Below are 18,026 nucleotides of genomic sequence, written 5' to 3' on the forward strand. Positions count from 1 at the left end.
AATCCATGTGTACTTATACACGGTTACCTCTTACATGTGCCTCATCAGACTGATGTTAAAGTTGCTTCATGAATTTTAAAGGTTCCAATTTTGATCATTTTCAACATGAACAGATTTGGTTTTCGCCACCTTGTCAAATTGCAATCTAAAACACTTTTAACAAAATCTAAATATCTCTTCACTAATCATGTCCTGTTGGATCATTATCTAACTGATTCACATATTTATTTTCAGTCTGGTTTTGTGTCTCCTTAGAAAAAACTAGCTGATGACCACCTTGAAACATATTTCATTTTCCTCCACTGGATCTGTTTTTAACATGAATGGCTCCCTGGGTCAGACCTTAACAATCTGCTCTGACCATGAACTTGCAAATTTCTCAATCTCCTCTAGCTTTTGTTAAATCTTGCATTTTTTTTAAGCCTTCAGCATCATTACGGTGTGTGTATGACTCTGCCTGCCTTGTGTGTCTCTGCCTTTATATCTCTGCCGTGCGTTGCTCCCCATTATTTAGTAATCGATCCTACAGACGAAGCTTTCTCCCTCTAATGAAATGGCATTTATCCACCTCTTCCCTGACCTTTCCCACCCTGGATGTCCAATTAAGATGGCATGGTGATGTTGATTAGGAATGTGATTGGTCAGAGTTGTTAGGAGACACATTAACACTAATTACTGTTGTAATGATGGTTCTTTATTCATTTCCTTTTTTGTTTCCTGACGTTAAGGAGAAGCCTCATCAGAAAACACTATCCAGTATTTGATAAATTACTTACATTATGAAATAAACTTAATGGGAAATCAACTGTAAGATGACTGAAACCAGTGGTGTTAGTACATATTAAGAGAAAAATGTTGATTGAGCCATTTCTCTTCTGCTTTCTTTCAGTGAGGAAATGCCTTCAGGCCATTCGTTTCATTCTGCCCAAAGAAGCTGCCATGAAGGTTTGTCGAAATGATGTTTAATTCTGGAAAAAAGTGGTTCACATCAGACACGTGTGGACAAACCTAGATTATGCTGGCATTTGATTATTTATTGGTCTGTAACGACATGCTAATATAGTTATTTTATAGGTAACCTGTACACACATATGACCAGACGTTCTGTCTTCCATCATATTAAGCCTGCATCGTTTTTCATTTTCAGCTGGCTAATTAGATAAATTCTGTAAAAACTGTTGTCATGCAGGTTTTGGTGAAGTGGTATAACATCTACAATGCCCCCGGTGGTCCCAGTGCTCATGCAGAGTGGAACCTGTTTGTCACCTGCTTTATGACACTGATGGGCTACAACACTGAGCGCCTCACCTGGACACGAAACGTGAGTGAGCTGTGTGTTTTCTCTTCTGAACCGACGAGACCTAATTTTAACTTTGATGACCGTTTGTCACGTGTTGACCTCGCCCTCTTTTCCCAGCTGCATTTTGAAGTGCCTCTGTCTCCCGTGATCGCGGCCAAGAAGGCTCGTCCCTCTGATGGAGGCTCTGACGAGGTGTGTGACCAACGTCTGATCTGTGATGTCTTTGATGTCTAGTTTAAGAGAACTTAGAAAAGTAAAGCGTTTGGAGAAGCAATGAGATTTTAATACTGATTTCTACAGACAGACCAGGAAATATTTCTCATTCATTTATTTTTCATTATCTCATCTGTTATATTTAGATGCTTTTAACACATTCAAAATAATGAAAATATTTATTATAGCATCAAAAGTAAGACTTTTAATTTTGATAGAAAATTTAATATGTAATGCTATATTGAAAATATACAGTTTGTACAGACACTGAAACACATGTGGCAGTCCTGTTCTTGTGGGACGATTCAGAGAAGACGTTCAGCTTTTCTAATTTCCTGAGAGTCAAAAGAAAATGCCGCCCAAACATTTGGACACAGGGTAACTTTGGGACACTTTGAATGTATGTCTGAAATAACTGTGTGACTTAATGGAGAAAATAGCATACACACACACACACACACACACACACACACACACACACACACACACACACACACACACACACTGACACTCTTTTTAAAAATACTCCAGTAATCTGTGCTTGTGTGTGTTAACATCAGAGCAAAACATGACTGTCAAATGTCAATCAGCTTGAGGCTTAGGGTGCGTGCGTGCGTGTGCGTGGATATATACGTGTGTTTGACCTGAGGAACTGCGTGAGCCACATTAAACTGAAGCACGCTGTTGACCCTGTCAGCCTGTGACCTCCAGATGTTTCACAGCTCAGTCTCGTGCTGCCTGTGCAGATGTGGTGATGCTTTTGCAGCCACAATTAATACACAAAATAGACATGAAATACAGTTTAATACATACATGATTCACTGCAGTGTCTGTTTTTCCATTCTTTTGCCCTTAATACATGCTGCCTCTCTCCATCTAAACTGCAGTCTTGGACAACACGCTGAGGGTTTTATTTATCTGTCAGTATACGCTCATATATCTAAAACACTGACTGGTGAGAGAACACACCTCTTACTGGCTTTTCTCTCTTGTCTCCTCTCTCTGCAGGACTGGGACTACTTGTTGGGATCTCATTACCACCGTCAGATGAATTCCCAGCCTCTCTGTGGTCCAGTGGACTCCAGTGGCTCCAACAATACTCTCATCGCAGAAACTGAGGGCCTGTCCTCTGTAAGTAACTCACTCTGGCTGCATTGATATCTATTGCATGTTGTAGTGATGTAGTTTCCTTGTTCTGCAAATTTGGGTCAGACCACGGCGTTTATGCTGCACTTCATAAATAAATGAATAAAACTTAATGTTTCCTAGATTCAGATGCATCTCCCTGGATGCAAACATTTATTTACTGGATTTAGGAATCAGACCTGCTTTTTACGAAAAGCTGCATAGAAATTATCTCGATATTTGTCTCTTTTATTTACGTGGGTCATATAGAGGCATCAGTATTAAACTGAGACTGTTTCATAACCAGTTCTTTGCCTTATTCTAACTTACGTTGTTTTTCCTCTCTGTCCTCCTCTGTCTTAGGCGTCTTCTCCCTCCAGTCCGTCTCTGAAGTTGGACAGTTCCGCTCCTCTCTTCCCTCATATTCCTGCTCTGTTCTACGTCCTCCATCTGCTCTATCAGGAGCTGCAGCTGGATGAGCTGCAGAGAGCAAGAGCGTCATCACTGGTCTGCCTGCTGCAGCAGCTGGCCAGGTAACCACCGCCTGTGTGCATGTGTGTGTCTGTTTGTGTGTGGTTTATCTCTCTCTGGCCAGATGAGCAGATTGTATTCATAAACAGATATGAGGACTGTTCATGTTGAACCGAATGAACATGAAACACCAGAAAGAAGCGAGAATTGTTGAAGAGACTTGGCCGTTTTTATCGCAGCAAAAACAAAACGAAACACAAACCTGCTGGACTTTTTTACCCAGCTGCATTTAACTCTCACCATGAGAAGAACAACATGCCATTGTTTTCAGTGAAAGAGTGTGTATAATCAAGGCCTTTAGTGATGTTTACGGAGCAACAAACTTCAACAGGCTGTCAAGTGACGGCTGTGATTGGTGACAGTGACGGTCACAATAGGTGGAGTGGGAGAGTGAAGTGCTCTTCACAGTAATTGGCCTGTGCTGGTTAGTATGTGGGCTGTTATGAAGTGTGGTGCAAATTTTTACTCTTTCTGCTTCATCAGGATAACTGGTTAAGGCTAAAAGGATGATTCGATTGTTTTCATAAGGCATTTTTTTATCTGGTTTTGATCCTCTGCACACATCCTGCATTACCATTTTATGATAACGTATTTAAAGAGCAAGCAACAACCAAGTAGAACATAAAAGTAAATGCAGGGAAAATCAGATTGATGGGATGTGACCCGTCGATGTCAGAGCTTCAGTTTGCAGACTGTCCTGTCAAAAAAATGTAAATAGATGCTCAATGTAATGAGGCTGCACGGACAGAAGCATGAGAGGGTGTGAGGCCATTGAAAGCAGAAGGGATAAAGGACTTCAATTGCTGTTTCCCAGTGTATAACACACATGCACACATATGCACGCACACAGCTGAAAATTGTACGAGAGTCGGGTCTCAGTGCTGAGATTAAAAGCTATTGATTATCCGATGCTAAGCAGAATGGTAATGACTCATGGCTGTTACTTAAATGTGTTTTAATTACTGCTTTGAACAAGTTAAATGCCACAGAGACTCTTTGAGAATGTGGAACCACTTTTAAGTTGGATTCAATGTCCTGCAGTAATTTGGTGTTGAGCTGAGGAGAAGCTGTGGAGAAGCTCTTTACTCTTTACTGTGGAGGTGTTAAGTAATGCTAACTGACTGTCTTATGCTGTAGATGTCTTATGCATGTGATGCGTTCATGTGTGTGGAGTCATTCCTGTGCAGGAATATTAATGCAATTGTTTTTTTTTTTGCAGAGACCTCCAGTTGGAAGACTACGTGGATCTCTACTGGAGAGACTACCCTTCATTAATTAGCGGCTTCAACGAGAGCTGCCTTATAGACCAGGGTAAGACCCATTCGATGGTCTAATAATGAGTCCGGAAACAGACAAGACATGTTGTGGTAGGAAAGAGAGGACAGGAAGCTGCTGCTGATAAAGGCCAGTCCTTCAGTCCATAGGGTTCCTTGCTGTGTCTCAGGTCTCTTGCAGTAAAACTCTTAAATTAGGATAGGACAGTTTGAGCAGAATAACAGGAAATGTCTTGTGCCTGTCAGCATTCATCTTTATTTAAAGCAGTTTTAGGATGCCTGTCAACAAAAACATTGTGCTTGCAGAGCTGCTGGTATTTTAGAGTGTTTCTGTTATTTTGTCCATCTTTATATGTAATTAGTATTCGCCTCATGTCATTGATGGTTTGCTGTGGAGGGATGAAACGACATAAACATGACATGAATTGAAATTCTGATGTAAATGCACACATGTAGACTTTGCTGACTGACCTCTTAAGGTGGTATTTCCTTAATAGTACGAAGGCCTCTGTCTCTGAACACCCTCGATTGCTCCTTCTCCTCCCTCTCTTCCTATCTCCTCTTCTTTTGTCCTTCTCCATCTTTCTCTCCCTCCCCAGCCGTGTTTGGTCAGATGCAGCGTCCGTCATACCTGAGGCCGGAGCCTCCCTGTGTGCTCGGCTGGCTCTGTTGCTGCCTGAGAGGGGAGGAGGTCCCGCCTTTCCCCTACCTGCCGGGCATCTGTCAGAGGACCAGGCTGCTGGTTCTGGTACGGCCGAAGCTATATGTTTCCCTTTATTTTTTTGTCTTTATAGGTGACAGTAGAGAGTCAGCTCGATGGAGCACATGTTAGATGACTGGGCTTCAAAGGAGGCCAAGGTGATGACAAACCAGTCCAGCCTCTTTACAGGGTCGCACCAGCTGCTCCCAGATATCATTAGTTATCATTTGGATACATGATAAAAAGACTGAATAGATGATTTTCCAGCTGCTGTGACTTCAGCTTCAGTTCAGATCTTTATTTTCTTTAGTGGAGAAATCGGAGTAAATATAACACACTACAAGAGAGAACAGGCCTTATTTTCCTTCGCTCCAATCATACAAAGATCCTCAAATTGGGACCTCACACAGTCGGTATATTTTTACGTTTTGTTCTACATCACAGGGAGGAACTGCTGCTGTAACTGAAATCGTGCAGCTTGAGTCTTCATAAGAGCGCATTCAGGAAGCTGTACGGTCTTTAGAGGGTCTTTGTGATGTCTAACAGTGTGTTTTGTGCTTGGCTTTGATGAGGTTCTGGTCTTTTTAAACTTGATTTTCCACCCACTCGCAGGCTTTCTGGTGAGACCGTGAGGGTAGAGAGTTCAGCTTTGACTGAGACACAGTCAGATAATCTATTTGCGTAGCATGTCTGTGCTTCTCGTTCTGAACATAAAGAGCAATCACGCCACGGTACAGCTGGAGATGTGTACATGCACGTGTCGTGTGTATGCATCAGACTTAATTGCCATTTCGTTTCACTTCATTCTATTTAAATAGCTTAACAAGTCGCTGACGTGGGCAGTGATTCAGAGGTCTGCAACCAGCCTGGCTTGAAATGATATGTCACATACAGACATGGCGGAGGGCGCGGACAACATCTTGTTAATCATTAAAGTAGCTCGCCGGTGAAGACAAATATGGTGAAGCTTTTGGTGTCAGAGGTGCTGATTTGGACAGTTTGTAGCCTTGTTAGCTAAATATTCTGTTAAGTGTCGTTGGGATGTTTTTTGTGACCTCTGTTCCTCTTTTTAAGGGCAGTTTATTAAACCCTTGTGCCTGCGGCAGCTGTGGCTGGAGGCATTATGTTTTCGGTTTGTCCATCAGCCCGTTTGTCCCATTCATTCGCTCGGGAACACCTGGAGGGAATTTCATTACATCTGACACAAACATCCACTCGGACTCAAGTATGAGCTGATTTGGTGGTCAAAGGTCACTGTGACCCTTTGGCCATAAATCAAAAATTAATTTGCTAATTATGACAAAATTCCACACAAATGTCTCAGAGGATGAACTGATGGCATTTCATATCCAAAAGGTCAAAGGTCATCTTCACTGTGATGTGATAATGTTCACCCTTCTGCCTGTTTTTTAACGTGATAACTCTGGAGCAGAAGGGCAGGTTGACTGTAATCTCGGGCGTCCAGCTTGAAACCGTGCTGACTGTGAAGACCGTCTGTGCCGCCGGCTTGAACATGTGTGTGAAGCGTCCACGTTTTACAGCTTGTGGCTTCTTTGCAGCAGCGTCCATATTTGAAGCCCTGCTGGACGCTCGTTGGTTTGCTGATTGTTTCATGTGATTGTTGTTGCACCATGTGATGAAGCTTAGTCCTCTGGAGAAATCGTCTCTAAGTGAGGACACCATGTTTCTCACTGCAAATTATTCTCTGGAATCATACCTGTCAATACAGTGATAACTTCCTTTTTGCAAGAAAAACACTTAATTAACTTCCTTTAAAGTCTTCAGTACTTGTATTATTTGAGGTGACAGGAGACTGCGCTCTCTGAAATCTCTCTCCCTTCCCCCTCAGCCAAACATTATGAGCCACATTTTCCTCTTTTTTGCTATTTGGTGCCACTCGTCGCTGGTGTCTCTGATTGTTACCATGGAAACATCATCTGGATCTTACTTCAGAGTTAGCTTGGAGATAGGGTGGCTAACTTTTCAGGCATAAAATAAGTATTCTTTATTCTTGTGATTCTGTCTGGTTTGGATTAGTCTAATCGAAGAGCCAAACTAAGAGTGGCCTAACGCTGCAGCCCCATAGCTAACGGTTCTGCCTTCAGCTCTACCATGAACATCAGATATGTAAATGTTTACATTTTTAAGGACCAAAGGCTGAATTTAGTCGCTGTAGAAGGCGCACATTAATATCTCTGCTCCTGCAGTTTTTAGCTGCTGCTGCTGTTCCTTTATGTGCCTATAGGTGGCGCAGGTCGGTCAGCCAATATCCATGTTCTGCAGACTGACACACAGTGTTTAATCACTTCTGTGTGTGCGTGTTCAGCGTGTGAACGGGTTCAGTGTGTTCATGCTTTGGTTACCAGCTCCTAAAAATATGCTGGTTTATGCTGAGACGGATGTGTTTGCCAGGATCTGCAGTAGGAACAGTTATTTTATTTTTAATAGAAATGTTTCACCGTGATTTAAATATTTTTTCTTCTCAGCTAGACTCCTCGGTCTCACTCTGCCAGATGTTTAGTTTTTGATTCACCTTAAGATCCAATTCAGATGTTTGTTTTTTTTTAAATGTACCTGCTTTTCATCATTTCAGCATCTCCAAAAGAAATGGAGTGAACTTGTCTTCATTTAAAAGTGGATATAATGAAAGTTTAATTTATTCAATTTTCACGCCCAAACTGAACACATAAAGGCCTCAGCTGCAGCAATGTTATTCTGAATTCTTGTTTTCTTTAAAAAATGTAAACATCACAATGGAGATTTTCATGTAAACTTAATCTAAAAGTCATTTTGATGTCACTCTCGTCAAGGCTTGAACTATGGACAAATGATGCCTGTTCTGTTTGTTGCTTTCTCGGTTTGTGTCTCTTGTTCCTCAGAGTTACGCTCTCTACATCGCTGGAGATGAAAATGCTACTTCCACAGATGCATCAAAGTACCTGATCAAGCTGTCTGCAGGTGTGTGTGTTTGTGTTTGTTTGTGTGTGTGTGTGTTTGTGTGTGTGTGTGTGTGTGTGTGTGTGTGTGCGTGTGTGTGTGTGTGTGTGTGTGTGTGTGTGTGTGTGTGTGTGTGTGTGTGTGTGTGTGTGTGTGTGTGTGTGTGTGTGTGTGTGGCCAGCCTCATAGATCATTTCCCTTGTCTTTGATTGCCTGTGTCTGCTCCTGAATGAACCCTTTCACTGTTTGTGTACATGTGAACGTTTATTGACACGCAGCCCTTATTACCTGCCAATCCCACAGTTCCCTGCTCCAGTGCCAGAAAGGTGGTTTGCATGTCACCTGATTTCCACTGTTTGTTTTCGCTTGGACAAAAACACAATGCAGTGCTGAGGTGACAGCAGTCGCTATTTGATCAGCTGCTTTTCCTCTGACGCAGAATCGGTCATTGACTTCGTGGGCGATGCGAGAGCGCGTGTTTTTATTTTTTTTTCCCAGTTGCATGTTGACATTTTTTACTGAGGAAACAAACAAACAACAAAACCAAACAACAGATGTCGTCCCACATAAGTGCAGTCCTCCAGTCATCAGGAACAAAATGTCACCTTCATTTAACCTGTAATTTAAGTGGCCATTCTTTTTAGTGACAAATCGTAGCAGCCAATTGGTGTAGGTTTGGAAATGCTTTCACACAGTCGAGAGTTCTTTTTTCGGTTGTGAAAGCGTGATGAGTGTGATTTGGCATCTCACAAACAGGAGAACGAATGAATCAACCTGTTGACCTCTTCCTCCTCTTTCTCAGGCCAGAAGTCCCGAGCCAGTGAGCAGCACTTCAGAAGGTAATTCAGCTCATATCAACGACAGGAAGAGCTTCATGATTTTAGGATTTGCAATAACACGTTTCTTTTTTAAATCACTGTAATCTTTCAGCCTTGTGTCAGAATATTGTACAAAATGCAGCTGGCATTAAATTTCCCACGCAGTAATACAGATGCCCCTGCAGCGTTTTCAGTTCATGCTAATCGGTTATGTTGACACTCAGTGTTACTTACCAAAAGGCATTGTGTGTCCACACAAGTTGGATTTATTTAATTTCTCTTCAAATATTTGATATTTGCTAAGTTTCTTTTTTTTTAACCTGTATTGGTGACACGTTCTTCTGTTCTTCCTGTTGTGGCTCATTACTCAGTGTCTACCGGTGCATTACTTCAGCTTGCAGATGAGTGGGCTTGTCAGTCGGCAGGAATGTGTATCATGTTGTGCACGTGTGTTGATGCGTGAGACCAACAAAATTGAGACCCACTCATCAAGAAAGCTCCTCCATAGTGCTACTAGAGGCCAAAAACTCCACAGGGGATTTTTAAATTGGATCAAAAGCATTTTTAGAGCCACTATTCTTGAGTGGGCATAGTTAATTTTGAAAGTTAATCGTTGATCATGTCTACGTGTTTTATTCCAGGCAGAGCAGCGTGAAGGTTCAGCTCTCCACTGGGAGTCTAGCTGAGCAGCTGGTGGTCTGGCTGACCTCTGAAGGTACGGCTTGCAGGGCTTTGTTCAGTTTTTGTCCACACAGAGGAAGGTGTGCTGAAGCCATATCCTCTTTTTCAGCACCGCACTGGTTCACATTAATGGAAATGTACACATTCACACCTGTCCAGCGTCACCGCAGACTGCGAACCGGCTCTCACAGCCAGACAACATGTCTGGAGTGTTAGTAATGTCAGAGTCAGGAGGCACACTCTGCACGTACTGATTAGCAGCAGGTCCAGGTACAACAACAGCAAAAAGTTGAGTTTAACTCCCCAATAAAAACACAGAAAGAAGGCTGCAGTGTTTCATGCATTTGTTTTTGAAACACGACTTGCTTTTCTACCTCGTGTGACACGACACAAGGATGCAGAAAATGATGACACGGCTCATTGCTGGACTCTCTTTTCACTGGTTTAGGTTTCACCCTGAAAGACCTGGAGTCAGTCCCCTTCGGCGTGGCTTTGCCCATCAGGGAGGCCATCTACTGCTGCCGGGAGCAGCCGTGTTCTGATTGGTCAGAGGAGGTCTGTCTGCTGATTGGGCGACAGGATCTGACCAAACAAGCCCACAAGATGACCCTGGCTAAAAGCAAAGCTGTGAGTGTGAAATAAGAAGCACCCAGAGTTTCACCTAAAAACTCTTGAAAACTCACACATGCCACAATATTTTATTTTGACTGAGCTGTGTGTGTGTGTGTGTGCGTGTGTGCCTGTGTGTGCGTGTAGTCTGTAGGTTCAGGTCTTTCCTTGGAGCCTCCTGCAACCACAGAGCCAGATGAGGAAGAAGATGGGATGTCGGACATTATTCAAGAGGTAACACATGCAGTAAACGTTATCTCCGTCTTCACTCTAAACATGATCTTCTCTAACCTTCATTAGTTATCTAAAGAAGGCCTGGTTTTGGGGTTAAAGTTACAGGAGTTCCTCAGTGAAAATCTTCTCTTCCAGGTCACAGGACTGATCTGGAGTCAGGATCTGAGGGTCCAGGAGGTCAGGAGGCTCCTGCAGAGCTCTCGGCCAGTCCGGGTCAGTGTTGTCCAGTTGCCAGAGGTTTCTGACCACGAGTACATCGAGGAGAAAGAGAACAAGTGAGTATAAAAGGAGAAAGTTACCTTAGTCTTGGAGATGATGAGAAACATGACATCTGTTTTGGGGTTGCAGGGAGCTGCCTCGGTTCATGACTGCTCTAACTATACATGCTGCCACCTAATGACATCATTAGAGAACACAGTATGTGTTTCCATAGTCAGGCAGATGATGAACAACTTTACATCTGTGCTGGACCAAATGATGCTGCAGCTACAGATGCCGTTACTGACTGTCTTTTGGCAGTAAATGAATACATGAGCCTTAATTTCTTGAAGTTCAACGAGGACAAAACTGAAATCCTACTAGTCAGAGTCTCTAAAACTAAAAGAGAAATGCTGTTCAATCCTCTGGGGAAATGAAGTCCCTGCATTGAATCTGAGTTTACAGGTCTTGGTGTTATCCTAGACTCAGATCTAAGCTTCAAGTCCCACGTCAACAAGGTGACTCAAACATAAGTTTTCCACCTGTGAAACAGCTTAAAGTATGACCATGTCTGAATCAAAAAGGTGCTGAAAACCAAGTCATGCCTTTATTTCAAGCCGACTCCATTACTGTATTCTACTGTAATTAAATCAAAGGACCCATACAGTTTATTTCCTGTGCTCTGGTGCCTTTCTTGTGTTTCTTTTGTACTGTTCAGATAAGTCTGTCTGTCTGTCTCAGTCGTGTTTTGCTGACTCATGCTTTGTCCCTGTGTACTGTACATCCTTTGTTTGTCTCAAACTCTGTCCCCTCCCTGTCTCTATCTTAGGAGAAATCATTGGGATGCCTGCTGTTGTCAATGGTGGCCCACACCTGCTGTCAATTATATAGATCACTCTGCCTCGGAGTCTGTAATGTTTCCTCAGTTTTAATTCCCCGCTGTCTTTTTGTCCACGTCTTCCTGTCCTCCCCAGACTCCTGCAGCTCTGTCAGAGGACCATGGCTCTTCCCGTTGGCCGAGGCCTCTTCACGCTCTTCTCCTATCACCCTGTGCCGACTGAACCTTTACCCGTCCCCAAACTCAACCTGACAGGTAACGTGATGGTGATGAAACTCGCGCACGCTGACCAAATTTTAAATCCTCTGAGCCCCTCAGGTTACATCAGGAAACTGATAACTCAATTACTCAATTAGTACCAAAGCACTAAGGTACTTTGTTGATTGTGTATTTTAGAAATCCATAGCCTACCATGTGCAATCCAGAATTCTTTATTGAGAAACTGAGTCCAAAAGCAACTCTATTTTTAGACACTTTTTTGTATTTAATAGTGGATTTGTATCCTTTTTCATTTGTTTTTTTCTACGTCTCTTTATTCTTTATTCTTGCTGCTGCTGTCTGTAACAACAACATAATTTCCCTGGCGTAGGATTAATAAAGTTTTATCTTATCTTATCTTATCTTATCTTATCTTATCTTATCTTATGAAGCATACAGAGGTTTTAATCTCTGCTCTAGAGCAGTGGTTCTCAACTGATCCACCATCACCTCTTAATGACAAGCTGCGACACGAATAGACGGCACTTTGCTTCAAAATAAAAGCACAGGATTTTTTTCTTAACTTTTTTTTTTGCCCAGGCAAAGGGCTGTGACCCACTGAAAACGGGTCCACAACCCACTTTTGGGTCGCGACCCACCAGTTGAAAATCACTGCTCTAGAAGAAACGTATACCACAAAATCATGAACAAACTTGTGGCACAGCTTGACAGTCACTCAGGCATTTTTTATGCATAACTATGTATTTAATTAATTCTTCTTTGTCATTGTCCATATACAAAAAGAAACTTAAAAATACTCTCCTGTTGAAGTCTTTTGATTCGGAAAAATAGGACCACTCTATTATTTTATTTTATTTTATTTTTAAATGTATATCATTGCGAATTTGTATGGATGAATTATGATTTTACTTTTTTTTTTTCATGATATTTTCAACTTGAACATTTAATATGTATTTGTGATTTTTGTATTGTGTGTCTTGGGTGTGGTTTTCATATAAGCCTCTATAGGTTTCTAACCACACCTCACACATGTTTTTCTTGTTTTTTGTTGTTGTTATTTTTTATTATTTCCCTTATGTGATCCCCACCTTGTTTTCCTTTGTATTTATACATGTGTGAAACAAATAAATGAAAATGAAAAATGAAATGAATGCATACATTCTGTGTACCTATACATGTTTTGACAGAGAAAACTTCGTTCTGTATTTATTTCCAGATTTTACTGTATATGTCTATGTTTCTACCGCAGGCCGTGCCCCTCCCAGGAACACTATGGTGGATCTGAACAGCGGAAACATTGACGTTCCTCCCAACATGACCAGCTGGCCCAGCTTCCATAACGGAGTGGCTGCTGGACTCAAAATAGCTCCTGCTTCACAGGTCGGCCAGTTGTCCATGTTTGCATCTCCTCTGCAGCAAACAGACATTCCTTATTCTTGACAAATAAACTTTTTTTTTTCCCCTTTAAGGTGGACTCAGCCTGGATAGCCTACAACAAGCCAAAGAGCCCCGAGCTGGCGAATGAGTACGCCGGCTTCCTCATGGCTCTAGGCCTCAACGGACACCTCACCAAGCTGGCCACGCTCAACATCCACGACTACCTCACCAAGGTGCACACACCTGCACACGCTACTTGTTTCACACCTTGAGTTTCAAACGCACAAATTTAATGTATTCGTAACCCTACAAAAGCACAAAAGCAGACATTTTTTGGGTGTAATGAACGGTTTCTACCTTAATGCTCAGTTTACTGTAGACAGTGCTCTAAATTACTGTTTCTAACTGTGGTTCAAACACACTCAAACTCACAAAGAATTACATATGGTTAAATATGCCTTTACTAAAGTACATCCATCTGCTCACATCTAACTCTTATATGCACACACACACACACACACACACACACACACACACACACACACACACACACACACACACACACACACACACACACACACACACACACATTCTTCTCTAGATGACTGTAAATGAGAGACGTACATTCGCATCAGAGCCAGGCAGCCAGTCAAAGCGAAACTTTGCCCTCTGAGAACTTTGAAAAAGAGATGAGTCCTTCCCACTTTCAGGTGAGAAAAACAACAGGATGCTGCAGGCCCAGTCTTATTTTTGCTTAATTAAAAAGTCAGTGTAAAGATGCGGTTTAAGATAAAGAGTAACCATTGCACCAAATCCACACAGGGAGTAGCCAGACTGGCGTCGAGATGAAGTCATTTTCGGTTCCCATTTTGGTTCAGGATGTGAATTGAAGCTAAAGTTCATGAAGATCAAACAGCTCTCCCTGTTAGTCATTTCTCTCCATTGTGTATGAGACCGTTGTTAAATCTCATTTGTAGACTTTAACGTGCTTGAGAATTGGCCCAAGTCCACTTCCTGAAAAGATTCAACTAAAAATATCCATGCCCAAACACAGATCCATTCAGAAAGCTTCCTGTTGAGGTGTTTCTTCTTCTTCTCCTGAAGAGGCTCGCCTTGTTTTATACAGTTGACCATAAAGCTTTTTGTATGCAGTTGATGTTAAATCGGTGACAAATCAGAACCCGTAATGAACTAATCTCGTTTTGTTTTAAGATCCACCAATAAATGTTCTATGTTTAGTTGAAATTAAATTTTACATACTGTCAAAATCACCCACATTTTGATATCGAGAGCTCGGAGTAACACACACTGACTTACAGTCAGGACCCTGCAGAGCTTTACAACAGCTCTAATGTAACACAGACAGTTGTGTGTAACTGACGGCCTTCGGCGTGAATGAAAGCTGTGACGGCGGCTGACAGCGAAGCCGGTTTGTAGCTGGTGGTTTTCTGTTGGTTTCTATTCTCGCTGTAAAAGAGAAATTACTCTGACATACTTTAGATCAGTTCATCAGAATTGTGTATGCTTGTGGTTTTAGAGAGAATGTCGAAGTGTGTGTGTGTGTGTGTGTGTGTGTGTGTGTGTGTGTGTGTGTGTGTGTGTGTGTGTGTGTGTGTGTGTGTGTGTGTGTGTGTGTGTGTGTGTGTGTGTGTGTGTGTGTGTGTGTGTGTGTGTCCCTCATCTTTTAGGCATCCCTGTGTGTTCACTTGTGCCTGTTTTTGGCGACTTTAAAATGATTTTAGTGTTCATGTTCATGTGAAAGAACCGTTTAAGAGTAAAGTCTCTGCTGAAAAAGGTCAAATTTAGAGAAGTGAAACGAGTCAAATATTTGGACATTCAGTTGTTGTTTGGGCTTTTCCTGGTTATTTTTGATCATTTATAGGCAAAAAAAGTGATTGATTGAGGCATTAACTAATAGACTGAGGGTTTGACTGTTCAGTTTTTTGCCATTTTAATTGATCAACCTGACAGTCAGTCACTTTGTTACACAGAGTGATTCAAAGATAGTTGACATAAATACAAAACAAAACAAAAAAAAAAGAACTTGGTTGTTGGTAACTGGGTCCTTTTAATTTAAATATAAAGCAAAAAATGTCCAGTATTCAATTTACACTCACAATTTTAAATTGTTGATGACCCATTTCCTTGTGTTGGTGTGACAGTACATATGTTGGAGGAACATAGTATGTCTTTGTTATTATTAAACGCACACACTCACACACATCCACAGGGGTCTAATGAAAACCGTCTGTCGTGGCGAGCCTCAGATACCACAGGGTCACAGGTAGAGTTGATTACACTGCAGGTAATTTGTTCTGCTGCAGCAGGTAGGCTGCGCACGGGGACAGACATCAGCCTGCGTGGTCTGACCAGCCTTTGAAAGAGAAGACAATCCCTCAGATCTCAGCTTTCATAATGTTCACTCCCTGTTTTATGCTGTTAAGTCGTCTTTGAAATTTAACCCCTCGTCCCCGTCGCCCGGTCAGGGCCATGAGATGACCAGCATCGGCCTCCTCCTGGGCGTGTCTTCGGCCAAACTGGGCACCATGGACATGTCCATCACCCGCCTGCTGAGTATACACATCCCTGCCCTTCTGCCTCCCACCTCCACTGAGCTGGACGTGCCGCACAACGTCCAGGTAAGAGTGTGCGTACTGAAATGTCAAGACACGAGAGCTCATCAGTGCAATGAGGGAAAATACTGTGAAATGTCTGTGAGAATATGAGTAATACTACGAGGATTTGTGTATCTGTGGATTATGTTTTTTACACCCGCGGGAAATTAAACTATTAGACATTCAATTCTCTTTCTGTCTGTTCTGCAGGTTGCTGCTGTAATTGGCATCGGGCTGGTGTACCAGGGAACAGGACACAGACACAATGCTGAAGTCCTGCTCTCTGAGATAGGTGTGTGTGCGTGTGTGTGTGTGTGTGTGTGCACGTGTGTGTGCGTGTGTGCAAACCATAGACATATGGCACAAACACACTGTTTAACTATGTGTTTAAAACAGGGATACTCAACATTTTTCATTAAATTCCCACATATTAATTTTCAATGTAGTCAGAGGTGCTGAGCGGTGTGCACCAACATGAATGCAGCTGCAGAGATCAGTTGATTAATTGATCAGGTGATTGACAGGAATTTATCATCATATCATTTTTCAGAATCAGTTATTTCTTTTAGTCACATTTTAAGTAAAAATGCCAGTCTCCAGCCTCTCAAATACAAACATTTTACGTTTTTGTTCACTCAAATACAGCATGACAGTAAACTGAGTATCTGTTGGCTGAATAAAACAAGACATTGAAATATTTCTCATGAAGCTGTGGGAAATATACTGTATAACAAGCATTTTTCACTTTCACGATTAATCGAGAAAATATTTGTAAGCTTAATCAATAATGAAAATGATTGTTGGTTGCAGCCTGAACGCAAATGAGAGGCAAAAAACGATTTTTGACTTGTATTCTCTGCTCTGTTTTTGTACTTTAAAGAGTTTTTGAGCACTCCTGTGAGCACTAATAAGAAAATATATCCTTAGTTTAAAAGTAATATTGGCCAACATTAATCACAGAAGTGGTTCACGCTCTCCAGCTCTTGAACTTGTGTTGAGTTGGTCTCTTGAATTTTCATGTTATGATATTTGGTCTAATTCTGCTTTTTTGGCTCCTGTCGTGTCTTTCAGGTCGACCTCCGGGTCCGGAGATGGAGTACTGCACAGACAGAGAGTCCTATTCACTGGCTGCAGGTCTCGCCCTGGGCATGGTCTGTCTGGGCGTAAGTCACACACACACAGAAACGCTGCGCTGGTCAAGTTCATGTTTGCAGAAACATCTTAATGTTGTTTCAACCTGCTGGAAGTTTCAGGTGGGCCGGGTTTGTCCTATCAGAAGGCGTCAGATGTTTTTAGGGAAACAGCAGGTCACAGATGGTCAGATGGTCAGAAAATATTTGGGGGTTTTTGCGTAATGTATGTTTTTGAAGTACTATTTTCCTCTGGATTTCTGCCTGTACTGTATATTTTCCTATCATTGATGCTAAATAGCGACTCCTGAGAGAAGCAGTCTTTTTCTCACAAAGTCTGATCATTACCATCATCATTGATACTTTAGAGCTCGCTTTCTGCCATTAAACTTCACTGCAGCTGTTCGTTTCTGGCTCGTGTAAAGGTGTCAGTTCTCAAACAATTTCTGTTCATACCCTCTGAGGAAGAGGAAGAACAAATTCTCGTCCTCTCTCCTTCCCTTGCTCATCCTCCCGTCCCTCTCTCTCCTTGCAGCATGGCAGTAACCTGATTGGGATGACAGACCTGAACGTCCCCGAGCAGTTGTATCAGTACATGGTGGGGGGCCACCGCAGAGCCCAGGCCGGGGCCAACAGGGAGAGACACAAGTCCCCCAGCTACCAAATCAAGGTAGAAGGTCTTTTCTGCTTCTGTTAGAAAGACTGTTATCTCAAATGTAGAAACAGAATTCCACCGTGTATTAACTTAACAAGCTAAGTTGCGTTAAGTTAAGTTGGTGGCACGGTGGGCCAGTGGTTACACTGTCGCCTCACAGCTAGAAGGTCCCAGGTTTGATTCCCGCCTGGGGCGCTGTGGACACTGTGGACATGTCCTCCTCCGTGCCTTCGGTGCCTACTGCCCTTTGTCTTGAGGCCTTTCTGTGTGGAGTTTGCATGTTCTCCCCGTGTTCACCTGGGGTATCCTCCATAAAAAACCCCCCCCGCTAAAAACATGCAAGAAGATCACCACCTGACCGAAGGGTGACAACAAGGAACTGGGTCCCCGGGCGCCGCTGTCAGCTGGCATCCCACCGCTCTTGGTCTGCTGCGGAGGAAGGATTTACCAGGATGGGTCAAATGCAGAGGAATAATTTCACCAAAAGCATGACATGTGCATGTTGTGTGTGTTGTTGTGGTCACTGATGCATAGCATGTTGTGTGGTGATTAATAAAGTATAATCTTAATCT

General features: G+C 42.4%; 1 protein-coding gene across 2 annotated transcripts in view; it reads left to right on the plus strand.

Annotated features, from left to right (window-relative positions):
- Positions 1 to 18,026, plus strand: part of anapc1 (anaphase promoting complex subunit 1) — a 46,881-nt gene that overhangs the window by 11,154 nt on the left and 17,701 nt on the right. For both annotated transcript variants that reach the window (XM_070977947.1, XM_070977949.1), the window contains exons 18-37: positions 890 to 945; positions 1,190 to 1,321; positions 1,418 to 1,492; positions 2,522 to 2,644; positions 3,002 to 3,171; positions 4,389 to 4,480; positions 5,043 to 5,191; positions 8,023 to 8,101; positions 8,883 to 8,919; positions 9,540 to 9,613; positions 10,028 to 10,206; positions 10,336 to 10,422; positions 10,558 to 10,697; positions 11,595 to 11,713; positions 12,927 to 13,057; positions 13,147 to 13,287; positions 15,541 to 15,693; positions 15,880 to 15,961; positions 16,741 to 16,832; positions 17,335 to 17,469. In XM_070977947.1, coding sequence (XP_070834048.1) covers positions 890 to 945; positions 1,190 to 1,321; positions 1,418 to 1,492; positions 2,522 to 2,644; positions 3,002 to 3,171; positions 4,389 to 4,480; positions 5,043 to 5,191; positions 8,023 to 8,101; positions 8,883 to 8,919; positions 9,540 to 9,613; positions 10,028 to 10,206; positions 10,336 to 10,422; positions 10,558 to 10,697; positions 11,595 to 11,713; positions 12,927 to 13,057; positions 13,147 to 13,287; positions 15,541 to 15,693; positions 15,880 to 15,961; positions 16,741 to 16,832; positions 17,335 to 17,469 — 2,246 coding nt within the window. The remainder of the gene's footprint in view (positions 1 to 889; positions 946 to 1,189; positions 1,322 to 1,417; positions 1,493 to 2,521; positions 2,645 to 3,001; positions 3,172 to 4,388; positions 4,481 to 5,042; positions 5,192 to 8,022; positions 8,102 to 8,882; positions 8,920 to 9,539; positions 9,614 to 10,027; positions 10,207 to 10,335; positions 10,423 to 10,557; positions 10,698 to 11,594; positions 11,714 to 12,926; positions 13,058 to 13,146; positions 13,288 to 15,540; positions 15,694 to 15,879; positions 15,962 to 16,740; positions 16,833 to 17,334; positions 17,470 to 18,026) is intronic.

Source organism: Chaetodon trifascialis, chromosome 13, assembly GCF_039877785.1.
Source record: "Chaetodon trifascialis isolate fChaTrf1 chromosome 13, fChaTrf1.hap1, whole genome shotgun sequence".
In the NCBI taxonomy this organism is placed as follows: domain Eukaryota; kingdom Metazoa; phylum Chordata; class Actinopteri; order Chaetodontiformes; family Chaetodontidae; genus Chaetodon; species Chaetodon trifascialis.